Source organism: Corvus kubaryi, unplaced genomic scaffold (genome assembly GCF_017639235.1).
Source record: "Corvus kubaryi isolate FWS band 111438036 unplaced genomic scaffold, C.kubaryi_AGA036_p1.0 69, whole genome shotgun sequence".
NCBI lineage: Eukaryota > Metazoa > Chordata > Aves > Passeriformes > Corvidae > Corvus > Corvus kubaryi.
Window position 1 is genome coordinate 10,092,347 of NW_024582057.1, and position 22,195 is coordinate 10,114,541.

Below are 22,195 nucleotides of genomic sequence, written 5' to 3' on the forward strand. Positions count from 1 at the left end.
AGCAATAAAATCATGTTACTCCTGGTGCACAAGGCCTTTTAACATAGCAAGAAATATTAAGGTATCTATTTTTGCCCTTTCACTTTCAATGCCCTTTTCTTCACCTCACAAGTCTGTAACATTTCAGATAGAAGCTTTTTGGATCAGGGACTATCATGTCTATTGCACTAACACTGCAGCAACAAGAACTCCAGGAATCACAAGCATCCCAGGCTCTGTTTTGTTTGATCCTTAGGTGTAAACATTCATTCCCCCTAAAACACATTTTTCTACCTATTGGTCACCCTAAATGCTCCCACTTCCTCAAAGAAGAGTGCTAAGTCATGGCAAGTGCTGGGAGTTACACAACACCACCAGAAACATGGTTCAGTGGACAAACACAAGAGATTTACACCTAGAGGCAATTCTGACAGCCAAGGAGAAGCCATTTCAACACAGATAATTTAGGCTCACTTATTCTTCCCCTTTTCCAAATACCTACCTTAGATCCACATGCTTAATATGTGGCATCCTTTTTAACACCTGTAGGTTCAGGGTATCCATGCAGTTTCCGGACATACAGAGCTTATCCATGGCAGTCAGCTTCTCCAGCACTCCAGGAATGTCAGTGAACTCATTGAAGGACAGACTCACATAGCTGAGTTGATGCATATGCTCCAATTCATCAGGAAGGGACTGGAGAAAGTTGCCATCCAGCAAAAATGTCTGCAAGCTATTAGAAGAGGGGAAAGGAGAGTGAAGAAAGTGAGTGACCTGTTAAATCACATTTCCTTCCTATAAACACACAAATCTGCTGCAGTTACAGTGACATAAAATATACAAAAGGGCAGCAGAAAGAAAAATGTTAATGAATAACGCTGTAACATCTGCTACAGAAGATATCCACCAAATAATTACAAGCTTTGGCAACTATGACACGTAGGCTGTTAGACAGTTCTATCTTCAAACATCTCCAGGACTACAATTTGTATGACAGCTGAAGAACATAAGCAAGAAGGCTTAAAGATTTTCTTCAGCATGAAGGTGACCCTTGTGCCAAATGCTGGAGACTGGAAGAGCTCTGAGGCACAAAGCGTGCTTTCCCTCCATCCACAATTGCTTCCAGATGGATCTACAAGCCAGTCTACTCTGACAAAAGCCAGTACGTTTAAACTGTTCCTCATAGCAGGAGTATGTAGAGGCATGAAACTGCTTGTTGCCTTTACTGTTCTCAGGCTGTGTATGTGAAAGTTATAAGAAAGTACTTGCTTGTGCATTTCGCCTACAACTGCTGGAATGCTTCTGAGGGCATTGCAGGACACGTTGAGTTCAGTCAGGGTTGGGATACCACAGACTGCCAGTGGGAAGTCTCCTAAGTTATTATTCGAAAGGTTAAGGCTCTTCAATTTGGTGAATCTAAAATGAGGTAAGAAAAAGTAAAGGAAACAAATAAGTAATCCACACCAAGTTGCCTCACAATAATTAATACAAAGTAAGTTTGGTTATGTAAATACAAATCACATGCATTTTTAGTTTATATGCTCATAACAACCAGGGAAACTACCAGGCACTCAAGTTCAACACCACTTGTAAGAGTTCACTCGTGTTAAGCTGACAAACAGACCCTCCTGAATAATACATTAAATGTATTTTGCAGTGAGTGCAACAAAGAACAAACCCCTTGCCATCCTTATGATATATTTCACTTCTGTGGCATCTCACCATGTACTAAAGCATTGCTATTTTCCTGAACACATTTTTTTGGTAGTAAAACTACCGCTGTGACACAGGTTACAAGGTACAGGGAAACTCTCAGACTATTTGAACACTAATTATTTGTGGTGCTGCTGACCTGTGCTCAGGTCCATTCATGTTTGCCTTCCAAACAAAAATTCTCATTAGAATAGACTGGTTTGAATACAACTGGGAAATGGGTTGAATTAAAACAGAATTTAGCAAGGCTTCTGTAGTGACAGAGGCAAAATTTTGTCCTTGACATGTCACAGAACTCTTAAAAGCCCCTTGATTTATCACATCAGCCAGAAAAGCAACTTGCATGTGTTTGCCTTATTAAAAATGACCAAAACCATTTAAACAAAAAACCCAAGAAGGTTGGTCCAATTAGCCAGCCTGCATGTTCAGCAACATTATTATGGTTGCCTGACAACCACTGGGAGGTGTGCCTAAAGCCAAGTAAAAGGATGAATGAAAAGATCTGTGTCAGATTCCGATAGATGGGAGGAAGTTCCTTTTCTGGCACGGCTTATACCAGGACATTTTATTTGGACTTAATTTTCCCTTCATTAAGGATCAAGTCCTTTACTTGTGTGAGCAGGCTTTTACATAACTTGGCAATGGAAGCCAAACTGCACCTGTGAGTGCTGCTATTCCACATAAAAGTAATCTCCAGCAGCATGTGCCAGTGTATCCATAGCCTCTGTATCAGCCCAGCACATTCCTACCTCAGGGAACTTTGTCCTCCTCCAACCAGAAAACATGGACAGCAAATGCATCAAGCATTAAAAGGTTAAAGAGTTTTAATAACAAGACTTAAAAATCCCTAGCAGCTACGGAAATCAACTGGCACACACCTTTAGTATTACCTAAGTCAAACTCATGTCACTGACTAAAATTCAACTGAAATCATAAGCAGCACCTTTGTACGGTACTTCAGTGGGGGCTGCTGAGCCCCAAAGACAGGCTGTAAACACATAACATTTACACAGGCTGGCAGCAAGCAAGGGAATGCTGTACTCTCTAGTGGTATTCTGGTGCAATGTTGGCAGGAGAAAAAAAAAGTAGAAAAGTCATTGCCAGAGTTATCACAAATTTTGAACACCCTGTGCCATGCTGAAGGCAGAAAAGTTTGGAACAAAGTTAGATGGAGACTAAAGGAAATCTTGGAATCAAATTAGTGCTGCAGGGGAAGAAATACTACTGTGCAGAAACAATGACTAGTCTATCTCTAAAGGAAGAACTGTAAATTAAAAAGGAGGCAAGAGTAAGTTAACTGATGTCAATAAGGGCTGCTAGCCAGAAAAATAAATATGCACATTTTTAACACTATACCTTCATAGTCCTCTATTTTGAGAGAAAGGACTTAAAAATCTTGAACCTAGAACTGAAACACACAATGCTGGCATTTATCTTGAAGACAACTTGTAGGTTTACGGCACAGATACACTGCCTTGAAATTTGGGGTGTTTCTGTGGTGGAACAACTGTCCCACATCATCCTCAAAGTTAGCTGCAAATACAAACAAGACTGCTCCAAGCAGTGGACTCTGAGCCTTTAGAATATTTTTTCCCAGTATTTAGGCAAGTACAAAAATAGTAGTAAAGATAGGAAGATTAAAGCAAAATAACTAAGCTGCTGGAAAAACATCAAAACGTAACCTTTCCAATTTTCAAGCCAACCATGAAAAAAAATTAACTCATTTAACAATCACACTGAGGCTACAGCCTTTACCTGTGCCACTCTGTAGTCTCAAAAGGATAGTCTCAGGGCTTTTGTCCACTAAACAATATTCTAGAAAATCCCAAACACAATATTGAAATAAAATTACAGAAGATCAAACTAACAGAGGAAAGAGGACTGGGGCAGCAGGTGGTAAAAGAAGCTAAGAAGTACAGTAACTAACTCCAGTGTAGTGTTCAGTTTCAAGGTTTTCTGCATACATTCTTGGGCATAACTGCCCTCGGTCAAAGAGGGGGAGGGAGGAAAAAAACTCCCCTTCCCCAACATATCTGGATTACATCTCCACTACTCTAATGTATGTTGTGATGTGTGCTTATGAAAGGTCTTTGATGAGTAATCTAACTACTCAGGACACAAACTGAACTGGTTAACAGGTCTATGAAGTACGTAAGAGAGGATAAATAGTACATCCAGTATTGGATAAATTCGTACAAAATGCACATAGAAGCGTACATCAAAAAATCCACAAATGAAAATGACTTGTTAAATCCTATTTACAGAAACACTGAAAGACAGACACCATAGTCTTAGTTAAAGTTAAGAGACTAATTTAAGACATCGGGCTGGAAGGAGGTATCTTCTTCCCCCATTGCAAACACATTCACTTAGAAAATGCTAAAGTCCTATTTCTTCTCATGGAGCACTGTCAAGTGCAGAATATTACTGAGCCAAACTAGCAGGCATTTCCTCAAAGGGTAAGATCTAAGTCTACCTCTCATCTTTGGTCACTCACTTCCCACTATCCACATCGCACACAGGCTGGTACACGTCCATTATGGAGCACTGCCATGCTGCACATTTAAAATGCTGAATTGTTTATAGTGCTTCTTATATCTGGACAGATTTACAGTCAGTCACACCAGTATCACTTGTACATCACATCAATATAAATAAGGTAGGAGAGAAGTATTTACAGACTCAAGTTTTCTGCTGCGGCTGAGTTTGCAAAGCGTCAGGCTTCCAATAGACTTTACAGTGCAACATCTTTGCTGTTCTTTCACATTCAAATCTTTACTCCTATCAGAAGCAGGCACACACAACAATGCTGCCCACATGGCATTGCTAGAAAGAAAAAAAGGCGTAACATTGCTCGTTTGAGGCATGACAGTGTAATAACCTCATATCAAGTCCATACATATGCTTTTTGTCCTCTTCTCCCTTCTTCCACAGTTCCAGATTTTGTTATCTCTTAGTAAAAGTCAGCCTGAAGAACAGCATCTCTCAATACACTATGCTCAGTTAGCTTACTAAGCTTTCTATTGTAATGGCCAATATACAAACACTCACTTTGCTGAACAAAAATAGCCCTCCTTTAAGCTAGAGCAAAATGTTGACATGTCAACCCTTGGGTTTAAACATACAATATGACTGAACACTAATTGCCCTAATTGAGCCAAAAACTGCCCACTTATTTTATCCTGAAGCTGCCACTTCAGGAAAGGCTTTAGTTTGACATACGCAAAATAAGGAGAGGGACTAATAAGAGAAGTTTGTATTATGGTAAAGCAGTGAACTGACTGACGTGCTAATTTCAAATTCAGACCCACCTGGTGTGAACAGCAGAGGAATTTCCATCACACAGTACAGCATTTGTGTTGCACTATGTTTGGGGCAAGGGGAATAGTGTATTCCAACTGGCAGTCATCCACCATCATTGAAATGCAGCCATAACAGACTCTTGTGATAAAACTGGTCTTGCCTTACTCTTACCAAAATCAATTAAAAAGCAGTATTTTACTGTAGGGTATGCCCAGCCACCGCCCTGGAGGGATGTCTGCTGAGATAAGAGATTGCATAATCGCCCAGCAGGACTCCCTGGAAAGGCAACCACTTCTTTAGTCACGGCGAGAAAAGACAGACCCAGAATCCTCTGGGAGACCCTGTGCGGATCCCTTGTAACCCACTGGCCTTTACCCTCTGGCACCCACCCCCTGTATCCCTATAAAGCGAGCCCCCGCCCCCTGCCCCTGCAAGGAGAGAACGCTCGCCCTAGCTCCCCTTCGCCGGAGTGCGGAATCAGCTACTCGAGCCTCTCGTCTCTCTCTGGTCTGGCCTGGAGGCTGCCCTGCAGAGAGCTGAGCTGAAATCACCAGCTGACAATCACTAAAGAGCTGACAGCTTCTGCAAGGGCCCTCCTGCCAGCAGCTGAGGGAAGACACCGGGCCTCGGGAAGGCGATTCCTTTTGGGACCATCTCTCTGGACCGGTCACCTCTTCCTTGGTCAGAGCTACTGACCCCTCACCAGCTGTCATATTTTACTACACCTGAAAGGGAAGGTGTGGCTTAATAAAGAACTCAGTCTAAGGAAAACAATCACTTTTCCAAACGTATCTCCAGAACCTGGGCTCTCGTGACTGTCCTGTGGTTACAGCTCAATATTATTTTCAAGCAGCAACAGAAGTGTCCCCCAGTTTCAGCACCATTTCTGAACAGAACGATGGCGTTTGCCTTGCAGTGCTGTGACAAGTTTTGGAACTAAACTAAAACTTGCCACCTTCTTGAACACTGGCTACTCTGGCCAATTACTTAATCATGAGGAGAATTTCCATAAAATTCTGCCACGGCAGCTTCCTCCTTGGAAATAAAAGGTGCAATTTACTCCCTTTTTGCAGTTGTGTTGGATTCCCCATCCACAGCCTTACTGCCTAAGGGAGCTGCTAGCCTAGTGCCAGAAATACTGTCACACCATTCTCCTTCCAGAAAGGTGTCATTGCAAAAGTCTTAAATTACTACGACAATTCAAATGAACAAATAATCGGATGTTAAGTCAAATTCAGACTACCTCCAAACTTAAAAACAATAAAGCTTTTATTATATTACATGGTTGGTAAGACTACCATAAAGACAAGAGAACCAAATATATGGTTTTTTAGTGGAAATAACCTGAACCTACACTACTGCACAAGGCAGTTCTCAATTTCTGCACATACCTACCATGCACTGCTTCATATAGGGAGAATGACTGACCTCGGAGGAAGGACAAAATTCTTAGGAAAAAACACTGAAAATATATTCACTTCCTCTCTACTGGAAATTTATAATTGAAAAACAAAAGCATTAACTAGGGGTGGACTTCCAAACTGAGACATGTTTAACTACATGAAAAGAAACCCTTACTTTGGAAGCCATATTAGAAAAAAGTACACAAGTAAACTGAAGACTGATACACAATAACTGGATTCCACAAATACGTTCACTTGTTGAAACATTACTTGGAAGAGATACTGCTGTACTTAGCCTTACAGTTCACTAAAGTGAATCCAATTAATCCAAGTGCAATTTCTACTTCTAGACTCCACTATTTTAAAAACTGCTATTTTTATAGCCTGTATCTTACTGCCATTTATTTTTCTCATCCCACTATTAAGTTCACTGTTCAAATTCAAAAAATAAAGTTTAAAAATTCAATGTGTTTCAGGCATTAAAACAATTTTGCAACTGTCCCCACTTAGTTGTTTGCGGAGACTTAATTTTATGATTTCATTTTTCTTTAATTAAGTGTCACTGATTTTTGCTAGGTGTTCACGAGAACACTTTCTTGAAATCACAAAGATACACAGAAGTTAAGGAGAACACAGTCATGAAAGTTCGGGAAGATGCACTAACAAAAGCAAACTCTTTCTTCAATATCTTTACAAGTTGGATAAAACAAAAGCAGTCAAGTTACATAAACAACAAACTCCAAGTGCCATCTTTAGCATTACAAATATTAAAAACAAAAATAAATTCCAATGCTACAGAGATGAGAAAATAAGTGTAGCACCCAAATCTAGCAAGCACTCGATGGGGTTTGTTACTAGTAGACCTGTGTTATCAATACCACATCAACCTTTCCTCTTGCCCTGCTGCTTAGATGGCTGCACTTCAGTGTTTGACTTCAAGTGAAAGAGGAGAAACTATATAAAAGTAAGGTTTCCTCCTCTCCAAGACCAACAGAGTTGTGACAGGAAGCCCCCTGCATCTTCACATACCATGGAGAAAGCAAAGGTAGCAATGCTCCCCATACTAAGAATCATTTGAATATTAAAAAAAAAAACCCAACCAAAACCCAAGCCACCAACCCAAAAATTAAGGGGGGGAGGGGGGGAAGGAGAAAGCTCAAATACTTCCAAGTGCATCTACTGGCAGCGCCCTGTGGGGCCTGGCAAGGGGGAAGATGCATAAGTGACATTCATTAAACCATCCAACTTTCTCCACTAACCGCAGCTTCATACACTAACAGCAATAATCACAAGAAGTACCTCAATGTGCTTTGAGGCCAGCCAAGCGGCAGGCTGGAGACTTCCCTCCCTGCTCCTCAATCTCCAGGTACAAGTTAAGATCAAGCTGCATTTCACACTGACTTCTGGCAACCTTGCCTGCTGGGTTCATACCAGTTAGGTTGGCAATACTGGTTCCCCCTCACTTCCAAGCATTCTCTGAACAAAGATTACATTTTAAATTACCTTCTTACTGCACAATGAATTTGTAAGGAGGGTTTAGCTTGAGGTTGCCTGAAATCCTGAGTTTTCAGATAAAAATCAGAAGTTGCAAGGGAATTCAGAAATACTTGCATCAGTAATTCAGAGTGCTCTAGCCTTCTCATAACCTAGAGATGCATCTTCAAATTTCTGCCACTATCCCTGAAGAGTTTCAACTGAGATGCCAGAGAAGGCAGTTCATTACTAAAAGGGCTCTGGGAGAGAAAAGGTACCCACTGATGTTAAAATAAAAATCCATATAATCACTGCCAACAATAAACAACCACAATCAGAATAATAATTCATTCTTTAGATAAAACTGGCAAGCATACTCTTATTTTTAAAACAACTTTTTGTCTTATTACATCTCCCTTTTCTTTTTCTTATGTTTCTTTTAAATCTGCAACAGTGTTATCTTAAAAATCCACATACTGATAACTTACTTTTCAACGTTAACAAGAAAATAATATTCTTTATGCCAACCACTTTTTCCAACAACACCAACTGAAACAATTACTTATAAAGTGATCTCAGTCCAGTGAAGCAGAGCAACAGTAAATAAAGACTATGGTCTAGTCTTTTGCTTCAAACCCAGAGCAACAGTACTCTGCAAAATTAGCAAGCCTGAACTCTTGTTAGCATTTCAACTGGGGAAGCTCCTCTCTTATCCTAAAGAGAAACATCCTTCCTGTAATTTTAAAAAAGATTCTGTGAGGGAGAATAATTTTGTAGCATCATCAATATGTAGCATCATTTGCTACTTTTTTCAGCACAGATGAATTTTCAGATGGCTTACTTGTATATGTAGTATGAAATAAGTATTCCCTAATAAGCAGGAAAAGAGAGATGTAGCTGTATTTATCTTTCAATATTCAGACAGTTCAGTTATGGAAGTTCACAGCTGCAGAGCATCTACAGCAACAAAAGGGGGGTTGAGTGGACAGCAAAACAAGCAGAAGTGCAGCTTCTGGGAAAAAAGTGCATCTACACCTCCGTACACCTTCAGATGCCATGTACTGAGCAGGACTAAACATTTTATTCATAAATGCAACAAATTATATTATTTTAACAACTGAAAGAAGCAACTGCATAAACAGAACCAGAAATTCCTTTTTCCCCCGATACATTCCTGACTGTACCTGCCATGTCAGTGCATATGTCAGCATGTCATTACTATGACCCAGCTGCTTGCAAGTCTACTCAGTGGGTGGCTGAAAAGTTGGTGTTTTATTGTGTCTTTGACAGACTTGTTTTGAAATCCAGCATTCATTAAATTACCACCTAAAGTGATTTATTAAGAGGAACTGCAGCACCAAGAACTGCTTACAGCAAGACAAATTTTCCTAGACTGCCTTGCTAACCAGGTTTTATTTAAAAATTGTACCAGGAAGGGTAGGTATATAAATGCCAATGTGTTTTGCTCACAACATCCAAGCACATGGTTATTTTGGAGCCTTAAATACTTCTAGGCTTGATTCAGTGGTGCTGTGTCTCGTGTGCGGCTGCAATTTAGCAATTCCTCATTTTGTATAAAAGCCAACAGTACCAAATCAGAACAGCAAAGACTTGCTTTCCAGTGATTTGAAAGAACACGGGTGAACAAAAAAAGACTTTTGGTTTATTCAGTGAAGTTTTACTTTGCACAACCCCTATAAATACGAAAATGGTTTTATGGAATTGGATTAAAAAGAAAAAATAAATGAATTAGACAACGTGTGTTCACAGGAATGACAAGCCTCACTTTACACACATTTTGATACTGGGTTTCACTAATAATTTCAAAACATATGGTGCTCTTCCTCTTGCTAGATATTTGTGCATTTACTCACTACAGAAAAGCAGACTTACTAGGAGTCGAGCTGGCACAAAGCCTTTTGGGAACACAAGTACAACTCAAGTTTTCCCACCCGAAAGAGAAGCCAGTTCTGTGTTTCTTAGGGCAGGAAGGAGAATGGCTGGGGAATACACTCCAGGGTCAGGCTCATGCTTTTGCTGCAGTAGGGAGGCAAAAGACAACTGATAGGGCACAGCTTTTCCTAACCCTCAGCAGGAACTACCACAACTTCACACAGCCCTTCCCACTGGCACAGCAATAGAAACAGCGGCAACAGCTTCCAGCTACTCACTGCCTGGGTGATGCCACCTGTGCTGGGTGAAGATAAGGCTGGGGGACATCAAACAAGCAAAGGGAAACATCAAGGGCATGAGTTTGTGTTGCGCCAACTCGGATCCACCAAAACAGCACTGTGTAACCTAATTTTTTTTTTCCTCCAGAAGTTCCCAGACCTGCCTCGTGCCTTTTTGCCAAGCTCAAAGCAGTGGAAGCAGAGCAGACTATTACTTGCTGACAAAATAGGACCAGCTCACAGAAGAATGAGAGGAAAACAGTTTTACACCACTTCAGTTATATGCCACTTCTCCAGATTTTCCTTATGCAGAATCTCAGAAAACAGGAGAGTTATATTTTGTCACCTGAACTCTTTCACTCTTGTATGTTCAGGCTCACGTTAGTGAGAAAAATTTTAACAGGTTATTAACTATCAGCAAGACTCACCAGCTGTTCCTACAACTGCAGTACGAAGAGAACATTGAACAGAGAATGAACATTGCCCATCACATTAATAAACAATGCTTTCTAATCCCAAACAGAGTTAGTTGTAGGTACACGGAGAAATCCAAATCTATTCCAAACAGAAATTAGCTGTAGGTACATGGACAAAGCATAATCAAGTATCTCCTTTATACCTTCTGATATTTAAAAAGGAAAAATTATAGTAAGTCATTAAAATAAGAGACATTGATTATTTGTCCATGTTCATAGCTAGTTTATGCTAAAATTCCACTTGCTATCTGGAGACCTGTGTTGACATTTACAGAACACTTAATCCAGTCAGAATTTCTCTCCAGACTGTGTTCATAAGGTCTTGGAATTGCTGTATGTTTTGTTTGTGAAACAGACTTGCTGGGTTCATTCATCTTCCATTACGCCAAATTTTTAGGTTTTCCAAAATGAAATTGGAATTATATAAAAATACAACAGCCCGCATAATCCATCTTGTATTTTTCGGTTGTTTTTCAAAGAGGAAGGGATTTAGAAATGTGGTTTAAGACTTTTTTTTTGAACAGGACCATCCACAAATATAATCTTGAGGTACTCTGCAATTCAGTTACCACTGAAATTAAAATCACAGCTTTATATTCAGTATGGGAACATTCATCTTTGTGAATACAGAAAGCCTGCTGATTCCACAGAACACATACATTAAATCATTCAGAGCATCAATCATGCTGCTGTCTACCCATTTGTTACATTCTCGGATGAGCTGCAGTGGAAAGAACTGGAAGGTCACAGCTACTACAAAAGAAGAATTAGTATTGAGCAGAGTAGAAAGAGGACAAGAACCAGGCTGAATTTATGAAATCAGGGCTTTCTTTGCTTGGGAGGGGGAAACAAAAAGTTCTTCACTTGGTCACATGCAGTACTGTTCCTACCTAGAATGGCTCCCTTTGATGGGTAACTCACCAACTCATACTCACTCACATGAGTCAAAGGCTGAAGAACTACAGTCTGGCCTCAGTAGGTAGATAAAAACACATTATGAAAATTGCATTTTGGGCTGAAAATATCCTTCTATTTACAAGAAAAACATTAAGTTTCTTATGAAAGCCAGTCTGTAGTTTCTAACACACAAAGTTAAGCAATTTCTGTCAGGCCAACGTTCCACAAGAGGAGGTAGTAATTTTTAGGAAAGTTTCTGCATATCATGGCTCCAAGGACAGAGGAAGACTAGTACAACCATACCACTTTACCTTTGTAATTCACTAAGCGCTCTACTTGTAGATGGGCTGGGGTTTAGCCTCAGGAAGTTCTGCTTTAAATTGAGATGAGTGAGGTCTTGGCTATAAAACAGGTTGGCAGGCAGGTGCTCCAGGCTGCAGCATGAAAGATCCACTGAGCTTATGCGTTGTGATGCAACCTGGAAGTCAAGCACAACACCAATATATTAATACTGTAATAAAATAAAGAACATTTCCTTCACCCCTACCAGCACAACATAAAATTTTAAGCACAGCAGAAGCCAGTGTTGGCATATACAGATGATCTAACACAGTTTACGTAAGTGCTGCAAGTTATGCCAGGATCTCTTTCTTGGCCTCAGTGCTTAAACCAGGTCCACAGACAGCTAGCAGGGAGGAAAGAGCAAAGGTCTGTCAAATTAATATGTGAAATGGATCCATTTTCATTTATGAAGTTATGCGATACTTTACAACCAGAAAAAAAAAAAAGATACTTGACATAAGGTTTAGTTTAGTCTTTTGGGTAGAATTGCCTCTTCCAAGTGGAGGTGAGGGGTTAGCCGACATCATCTTGTCTTGGTTTCGTATGTCCAAGATGGGTATTAAATGACAGAAGAGTTATCCCATTTACACCTTACTGAAGAGAAAAAATAACCCACCAGCAAAGCACTAAGCACTCATCTCTTCTCAATGAATTAGAAGACCGTCCAAAAGTGATAAAAAATATGACAAAAAAACTCCTGAGATTTGCAGGCTTAACACTGTTTTCTAGAAAGAGAAAGGTAAAACAAACACAGTCTGTAGAGGCTAAAAAAGAATCATACCACTGAGCACTATATATATATAGCTAGCATCATTCCACAGAGACCTACAGACAAATTCTTCAAGTAATGGCAATTCTGCCCCTTTGCAAATCTCTAGGATACAACTCAGTGAACTACATCCCGCTATTTTACTTATTTACTAGACTTCACTAAAAATAAATAAATATCACCAGCAAAGTCAAAAACAAACCCAAGACTGCAATGTAGTATGCTTACATTTTCTGTCCGACACTCAAAAATATTCTTTCATAAAGTAGAGTCACAGACATGCTACATGGCAAAGCACCACCACACAGTAATGCAAGGCAGTGGGGATGGTGGGCAAGGAGAAGGAGTCAAATGCTAGAAGAAGGAGAGTCATTTTTGGAGCAGGCATGGTTTAAGCAAAGGAGAAGAAGCAAACAACTTCACCACCATTTTAGACTTCTGGGACCACACCAACAGTGCTCAAATGTGTTCTGTCAGCTGCTTACACCAAAAGAAGCTACTGTTTCACTGGCCTTTTATGCTGGGATTCTGGAGGGACAAACACCACATCTAAGGGGCAAAAAGAGGAAAAGACCCAACAACTCCTAATCAATACCCAGTAACGTAAGAGCTTCTCAACTCAGAGGAAGGACACACCACTCAATCTTCTGGGCAGAGATACAGTCTCTGCCACCAAGTACTCTGAAACTAGAGCCATCATGCTTTGAGGAGGTAAGCAAAGTAGCTTGCCACTGAAAGGAAGGCCACAGAAATTTTTTTTCCTCTCCAACGCAAGCTACACAGGCCTTAGAATAAGTGGTTGCTATTATAAACACACAGCCATAGGCTTCGAGGGGAACAGGCAGTGCAGTGTTTTTCTCCAATGCAGCCGTTAATAATCCAGTCCTCCCACATCCATTAAAACGCTTGAATTTTTGTTACTCTATTAGTTCAGTCCTTTTGTTACTGTAGCTAGTATTTTTCTTCCCCTTGTAGTATGAGACAAGAATTATTCATAGGCTATACTGAGCAGTCATTTCTGAATGCTGGATATTCAGTCTGTTTATGCCCAGTACTGTACAGTTCTGATCACACTGCAAACACAAGAGATGAAAAACTGCTGATGCCCGTTAAATTAAAAAGGAGGAATGTTTCATTTCAGGTGTAATTCTTGTATACACTGTCGTTCCAACTACTTGTTTGGAATGTGATATGAACAGCAATAAGCAACCCAGCAGTGCTTAGCAAGCCACATTACTCTAAAAATATCTCAAGAACCAGAAATGGGAACTCTGAGTGGGAATCATGATAATGCAGCCAAACAAGATCAAATATGCAAATTCTACTGTTGCCTCAAAAAAGGATGCAAATCCTTTCTTAAAACTGTCAAACCCTGAGAAATAAATCTAGTTAAAAGTAATTTTGTTTTTACAGGTTATATGTACTGGTTATTTTTTGTTTGACCTTTTTTTAAAAAGGAACACTTTATTATACAAAGCATTTAATTAGTTTTTTCAAGCAATTGACAAATACTGAATGATGCTTCTTCCAGAGAGATAACTGTAAAAGTTAAAACCATTTTTTAAAAGGTGTTAATTCTGGAATCAATTGTAATTTTATCAGTCTTTCTGTTACCAAGCAGTACTCTAAGAATTAACTCCTGAATTGTTACAAGGAAGGCTCATATAAATATGCATAGTTATTCTCACAGGCAGGGATAAAGACTTTTCTCTTTTCATTGCTCAATACTGTTCTGTAACAAATTCCTACAGAACACAGCAACAAGATGAAAAACAAAGAAGAGTAATGAAGGAGAACATCATCTTAACAATACTTTCTTTCATTCACCAGAAACTTTCAGCAGTTGTTTTGAAGTTGAATATAGAAATTCTGAAATTACATTGTTCCAAAACCAAACAATAAAGGAATATTTCAATCTTGCAACTGTCTGCAACTGACTCAAATGCAGCAAGACTGCACATGCTTTTGTTTGCTATTGTTTATTAAAAGCAAAGACTTTTTTGTAAAAGATGATACAGTTCTTTAATAAAGCACTGGGTTTCCCTGACTCACTCTGGAGAATCACTGCAGAGATAATGTGATAATGGGTGGGAAAACACTCAGTAGAATATCCCTCACACTCAAAGAATAAAAAGCATCTGGAGAAAAGGAACATTATCTGCAGAAAGTGTGTTTTCACTGGAAGAAAACAAAACCAAAACATTCCACTGTAAATAAATACCTCAACAAGTTATCTGGGCTGCATTCAACACATCCGTGCTCCCACAAGCATAGTGAAGAGAGTTGGTGTGGTAGCACTGCTAGAGGGAAAGGCTTTCTAGATACACTGGGAACCTGCATTATGGACTTGTTATGGTTTGTTTGGTGTTTTCTTGTGGAAAACTCTTAAGTATAGCTGTCTGATAAGCTGTATGCACATACATAAAAATAAAACCACAAGCAGCACAATTCACAACTCCACAGGCAGAAGCCGCCATTGTCCAGACCAACCCCTCTTGAAAGTCTTCTCACCCTATCTCAAATTGCACAGAGCCTTCACACTTGTGTCACACGAAACCACTGCTGCACTTCCAGCACCAATAACACTGAGGAAACGGCTGGGGCAATGACCTTCTCAGAAGATGGTACATCACAAGCTCTCAACGACAGGAGCTACTGCAGGAGCTGTAGAGTTAAAGCCTGTCTCTGCAAGACATGAAACATTTGGCAGCCATGCAGCTCAAACACAAAGCAAGATCTCATACTTTTTGAAGTCCATTTCTCAGTTGGGATATTCAATCATCAAAAAACATAAACAAACAATATGAAATATGCTTTTTCCATTCCCTGGATATGATTTTTAAACACTTTACAGTCTGTCATTGTGTTGCAATGTCCCCCACTGTAACACTAGAGGAGCAGTAACGGGGTAAGGCCATGCTGAGTTTTGTACATCAAACCACAAAGTCCAGTGGAAGATTTTTTTTTCCCAGTTCCTGTTGAAACCTCAGTTATGCATCCTAGGCCTACACTGTTCTAAGTTATTTTTTTCAATCTTCACATGAATATGGCAAACTAAGTGGAGTTTGGAAGAAGTGATATACAATGTAGCACATGTACCACAGAAACCCCTGGGTCTACCCACTGCAAACACCAAAAACCTGTTATTGTGCTTTTAATTTTCCCACAGCAGCAACAAAATGCAGATTTATTCTCCAAATACCACCACAAATAATGCTCCTGGAGAGCTCATCTCCCTCCCTGGGCACCGTGCCTTCTGCTCCTCCCCTCCTAAGAGCAGCACACATGCCAAAGAAATCGGAATCTCCCTAATATGAAAACTCACTTTTATACACGCATTACTTGTGCCGCAATATACCTACAAATAAAAACAACTATTCAAAAATGCCAGCAGTACCTCTGATGTCTAGATTCCAGGCAACACTTCAAATAAAGGTTTGCTGAAGTGTTTTGGTTTTAATTTTTTTTTAATTATTATTTTTTAAAAAGGAAACTATTTCAAGACTTGTGAAAGTACAGTACGGGTTCACTGTAAATCTTTAACAGCTGGCAACAAAGATACAGAAAAATACTTGCATCAACCCATATTCTTGCTGTTTCTTGCTACACAGGGCTGAAAACCACTTTGCTTTGTCCATCAGTATAATGACACCTCTGTCACTGAGCTATGCAACAAGACTGATTATCGTCTTTGTTTTAAAGCCTTGGCTATACTACAGAAATGATCTGTGGCTGACAATGGATGTCAGGAATGGGCACAGCTGAACCCAGCTGTATGGACAAACACAAGTCTTGTTTATACAAGGACATCTTTTGGTGTGTCCTGTGGTGTGAATTTAAACCAATGTAATTATGTCTTTTTCCTGTTTACCCTCATCCCATTCCCTATAGCTCTATTCAGATAAGAAATTACTGCTTAGGACTTCAACAGAAGACAAAATAGCTAAGCAGCCCACACTGTACAGGCAGCCAACTTCCCAGTCTGTTTGAACTGAGCTGACAATGTTAAATTATACCTGCTGTAGACATGCAATGCAAAGGCAGTTAAATTTTTCTCCTTTAGGTTTTGTTTTTAAACAGTTTGATAATCATCACATCCCACCAATGCCTGCATAAGCCTTAACTAAACAGTGATACATAATGAAATACCTAAACTAACTTAGAGCAAACAGGTTCTCCTCACTTCAGAACTAGCCTTGCTTCAAATCCTAATCCTCCTTTCTATTCAAACATCAAAGCCCTGCTCAGCAGAGAGGCCTCCCTCCACTGAGCTGAATTCCACAGCCGGGAAGCACATTGGTGCCCTCAGCCACAGCCAAGAGCTGAGGAACTGTTTAGCCTGGTAAACAATCTAATGCCAAAAAATTTAATGAAGGGGAGGGGGAGAACAGAACATTTGCTTTTTCTTTAAAGCCATATTGATGCCTGAGATGGCCACCTAAAAACAGAGACTAGACAAGAATAAGGGAATAAAGGTAAGTATTTATTTGAAGGGCCTTCAAAGGTACACCCTGGGCAGGCCAAAGGCTACACCCAAGATGGACAGATGGTCACGGGTTTTTCACACTTTTATAAGTTCGGTTAATTTGCATATCAGGATCAATTCTCCAATTACAACCCCAGTTAATGATGTAATTATCCCAAGTTTGTCCTCCTCTCCAGAAGCCTTAGTTTACACATTTTGGGCCTAGGACAATCTGGGTGTCCTTGGAGAGCAAACCTAGTTGTGTCTAACTAGCATGAGAGAACAGCAGCTAACAGGCCACAAGAAACTTCAGAGTTACACACTAGGCAGTACAGGATTTGAAAAATATGAAAGTTAAAGCCTAAGGCATCAATATATTTTCATTTTTAAATGACAACTGTTAAAACGAGTGCAGCCCAAGGGTTAAAAGGTACTGGCTTTTCTGGCATCTCCTTTTTGTTTTCTTTCAAATGTCAAATTAGATACACACCAGCTCCAGCTAAGGGCCTTGCATAGAAAACATAAAACCCAGCAAAGGCTTGAAAGCCTGCCACTCAGATCCACAAACCCAACAGGCAATGCCATAGGTCAGAGTAGTAATTCCCTACTTAGAGAAGGGCAGAAGTGCACGCCAGTGTGGCAGTACTCACAGGGCTCCTCTGCAGGTGAAGCCGCCAAAAGCCTCTGGTACAAATACCTCACGCCAACAAGACTCAGGGGCACAAAAATTATTTAAACTTGTCCCTTCTCTGCTCTCCTTATCGCTGAACAAAGTTTTATAAGCAAACAGCTCATTTCTACTTTTGGCCCTTGTGCAAACCTCTAACAACTGAAAACAGCATTAGCAAACGTGTGTGGGGAGGCAGAAATGTGAAGGGGATTAACCAGAAGTTGGGCTCCCTCATCTTTTGTGATAGGAAACCAGAAAAAATTTAATAGATGTGAAAGCCAGTGTCCCAGGTTTAACATAAAGATCTTGACAGCAACAATTTGACAAAAAAGGTGACATTCATCATCTGTCATTTGGAAATGCTGGGTAGTATCTGAAGTCATTACCAGAATACAAGTGTTTTCCTGGAGGAAAAGTACTCTTCTTTTAGAGATCATGTACTGGTATCGATATTAGTCAGGGAATGATACCAACACTGTTCCTTGGTCATAGTCACACTGGGATACTCAGACTAAGATCCCTGCAAGGACAAGGCTTAAGATGCAACTTAGAGTTATGTGACAGTAATTAGCTGTAGCATTAAGCTACTTATAATTCAGACATGTAAATCTCCATTTGGTGGAGCAAGGAATATTAACATCCTTAAAACAGCTTGACTGAAAATAATTCATTTGTAAATACTGCCAAAGAGGTGTCAGTCTCATAAAAATTAAGAAATACCCCTTTTTCTGCTTACTATTCCTGTTAGATTTATTTTTTCACAAAGACAAGCTGCTGTACTGCCAAGCAAGCAGACTTTGCAATGAGCAGCCCTCCACCAAAGACTTTCTTTCAGCATTTTTTCACTTCAGCATGGGAAAATCATGCAGCAGATCCTCAGGGAAGCAATGCTAAGGCACATAAAGACAGTAAGTGCAAATCATGCCTGGCCAATCTGGTGGCCTTTTCATGATAGAGTGACTGCAGTGGTCAGCAACAGAAGACCAACTGATGTCATCCACCTGGACTTCTCTAAGGCCTTCAACACAGTCCCACACAACATCCTTATCTCCAAACCATAAAGACATGGATTTGAAGGGTGGACTATTCAGTGGATACGGAATTAGCTGGATGGATGCAGCCAAAGTTGTGGTCAACAGCTCTATGTCAGGTGAAGGCTGGTGGAGGGTAGTGTCCCTGAGGACAGGGTCTTACAACTGGTGCTCTTTAATATATTTATCAATGACATCGTGAGATTAAGGGAACCCTCAGCAAGCTTAGAGATGAAGCAACAGAAGGAAGAGATGCCATCCCGAAGGACCGGGACAAGCCTGAAAAGTGGGCCCACAAGAGCCTCATGAAGTTTAAGAAGTCCAAGTCCCAGGAGCTACACCTGGGCCAGGGGGCAATCCCAGGCATAAGTACAGACTGGTAGAAGTCATCACTGCAAGCAGCCCTGTGGAGGAGGACTGGGGTTTCTGGTGGATGAAAAGCCAGACATGAGCCAACAATGTGCACTCACAGCCAAGAAGGCCAACTACAGCCTGGGCTGCATGAAGAGTCGTGGCCAGGAGAGCAAGGAGGATGATTCTCCCATTCTACTTTGCCCTTGTGAGACCCCACCTGGAGTGCTGCATCCAGGTCTAAAGTCTCTAACACAATAAAGATGTGAACTTTTTAGAGCATGTCCAGAGGAAGGCCACAAAGATAATCCAAGGTTGCTCAGAGAAGCTGTGGATGCCCTGTCCCTGGAAGTGTTCGAAGTCAGATTGGATGGGGCTTTGAGCAACCTGGTCTACTGGAAGGTGTCCGTGCCCATGGTGGGGGTTTTGGAACTAGATAATCTTTAAGGTCTCTTCCAACTCAAACCATTCTATGATATACTGTACATTTCAGACTCTTGCCAGAAGACTTTCACTGGATGTTCGCTTGTCTGAGTCTCCCCAGTCCCACACGGAGAGGGTGGTATGGTTTTTTTGTTTGCATTAAGTAAGAGATTATGCTAGGTCCTCAGTTTCTGATCTAGGTTCTTTGACACAGCTCTAACATATAGATTAATTCTACAATGAGATGAACTCTTTTCATGCCACTATTCCACTGTAACTCAGAAAGGCCTTCTGGCCCAAGTGTTTTGTAATACAAATAATCATGAATATAGCTCTATAGCCTAAAACTGGTCTCCAATACTCATTCCCTCTGTTCCTTGGAGACTTTAATCCTTCTCTACTGACTAGAGAAGATGCCTAAGGAGAGTAAATGTCCCTAAAGTTAGGTTTTGCTAATAATTCCTCTTCTTTCTTCCTTGCTGCTAGACTTTGTTTGGAAAGGCTTTCAGTGTTACAGCCATTCAGTTTCAAGACCAGCTCCATTATAACCTTACACATACCAAAATACAGTACGATATGTCAGTCCCTGCAATGCCCTCCTGTCTTATGGGATGTGCTCACTGTGGACACTTGGTTCCCCTGAGCTTCATTAAGAGCAACATTATGTTCATTCCCCTACTTGCTTTTACTCCTCCACTTTCAGAGGTTGGTGAGAACACTTTGGGATCCTTCTGGACTGAACACACCTTAAAAGGTAACATATGCAACACCTCACTGAGCTTCTAGGTGATGCTTTCCCATATTTATGCAAGAGCTGCACAAATTCAGCTTCAGTAATACCAGAACCTGATTTAGAGGCTTCAAAAGATGGTACTTGAATGCTATTCCAGACGTGTGGGCAATACCTAGTTTTCTGTTCTCACTCTTGGCTGCAATGCTTCAATAACTATTATTAATCAAAGGCAGCAAGCCCAAAACAAGAACCACAGACTCTCTAAATTCCAGCAAAAAAAACCCAAAAAACAAAAAACAAAACACCAGTGAAACTATAATTGCTTTAAAACAGAAATTAAGAGCTTGAAATCATTACACTTTAAAATCAGCTAAACTATTTTGACACACAAAACTAATCAGCTGAGACAGAACACCAAGCTTCCCTTCTGAACCATTAAGAGAAGCTGATTACACTGAAACATACGCAGAAGTTCATTTCCAAAATGTCAATTAAACCCTAATAACAAAAGGCAAAAAAGAATGGGCTTTGCAGGGAAAGAGGAGGAGGAACACTTTCAAGTGTTATCATCAAAAGAGAAACAAAACTGGCTTCAAGTTTGTTTTCCCCAATCTTCTGCTTTCACACTCAAGATGATAGGAAGCCACCAACAGCAAGAATGACCAGATATGGCTTCAGAGTAAAGGTTCCAAACACTGAGGATTTTTCACACACAGAGAAAAGGAAGTCAAGTTCCACATGGAAACCAGAGGTTTGTTTTAGTATTTGTAATCACCACCAAAAGGAAGCTGTGGATTTATTTTTAGGGATCTATTTTTAGAGAAAGCATTATCTCAATATTGCCATTTTATGGTATTAGGGGAAAAAAGGGTTTCCTTGTACTAAACTTAGAGTCATCATGTTTCCTGTAAGTAAGGATCAGCTCAAAAAAAGACCCAGTGAAAAATGAGAATACCTTTCTGGGTTCTCTTTTCTTCAATAGATGTTGAACCAACTTTTCCAATAGGCTAATGGTGCTGCTTAATGTCGAGTGTGAAGAAACCCAAATAGTTATGCCCAAAGAAAACAAACTTTGGTTAAAGGCTATTGTCAAAAGATGGCCACTGATGTTGGCAGTACACTAAACTCATTTTTAGGTCGTATTAGGATAAGGACTCATTTTCCAGCCTCCAAGCACAACTGGCATAAGAAACAAACCAACTACTTCATGGTCACCTTCTCAGTGACCAGCACATTCCTGACCTCCAACCTGTCCCCAACACACACAAAAACAGGTAGCCCAGAATCACAATGGCACATTCAAACACATGGACTAAGACTATAAAGCTAAAAGGAAATATCAGAAATTCCTAACTGCAACACTAATAGTCTGTTTGTTGCACCCAGTCATTCCCTGTAGAATGACCACAGGTGATAACCAACAGCCAGAGGTAAAAGCAAAAACACTAATCTAGAAATTCAGTAAAGTTCTCCACAATATTCCTCCAGAAGAAGGCTACCCATTGCTTAGGGGGCTAAACAGACACTTGGAGAGGAGACAGTGCATCCATTGAGATAAAAGTATGAACTGGCAGAACTGTAACAAGTAACATCCCAAACAACTTAAAACAAACTACGTTATATTTGCATATGATTTTTCCCTACACTCACTATTGGTGCTGCAAAATATATACCTGCAAAAAGGTATTCTAAGCCCGTTTTGACCAGTAAGCATTAGAAAAGCCTGTCCCTAATGCCTCCAGAAACAACGGAAGCTTGGTAATAAAAATCACTGCAATGATGAACTCTTTGAAGACAGCTCATTACAGTATCCAGAAATACATACAAAATAGGTCAATCACCTAGAGGGCAAGCCAAGGCAAATACAATGTAGGGCTAACTTAACCATGAGATTAGTGGCTTCAAGCCTTTACAGACGAGAGGCTGTGTTTTGTATTAAAAAGCTCTGCAAAGTCTGCGTTCCACAATGCAGCTGGTGTGAAAGTTTCTCACACAA

The 22,195-nt window shown here is 40.3% G+C and overlaps 1 protein-coding gene across 1 annotated transcript in view; it reads right to left on the bottom strand.

The window, feature by feature from the left end:
• Positions 1-22,195, bottom strand: part of PHLPP1 (PH domain and leucine rich repeat protein phosphatase 1) — a 141,528-nt gene that overhangs the window by 34,565 nt on the left and 84,768 nt on the right. The window contains exons 4-6 of the mRNA XM_042049012.1: positions 11,727-11,893; positions 1,249-1,395; positions 482-712 (exon numbers count right to left, since the gene is read on the bottom strand). Coding sequence (XP_041904946.1) covers positions 482-712; positions 1,249-1,395; positions 11,727-11,893 — 545 coding nt within the window. The remainder of the gene's footprint in view (positions 1-481; positions 713-1,248; positions 1,396-11,726; positions 11,894-22,195) is intronic.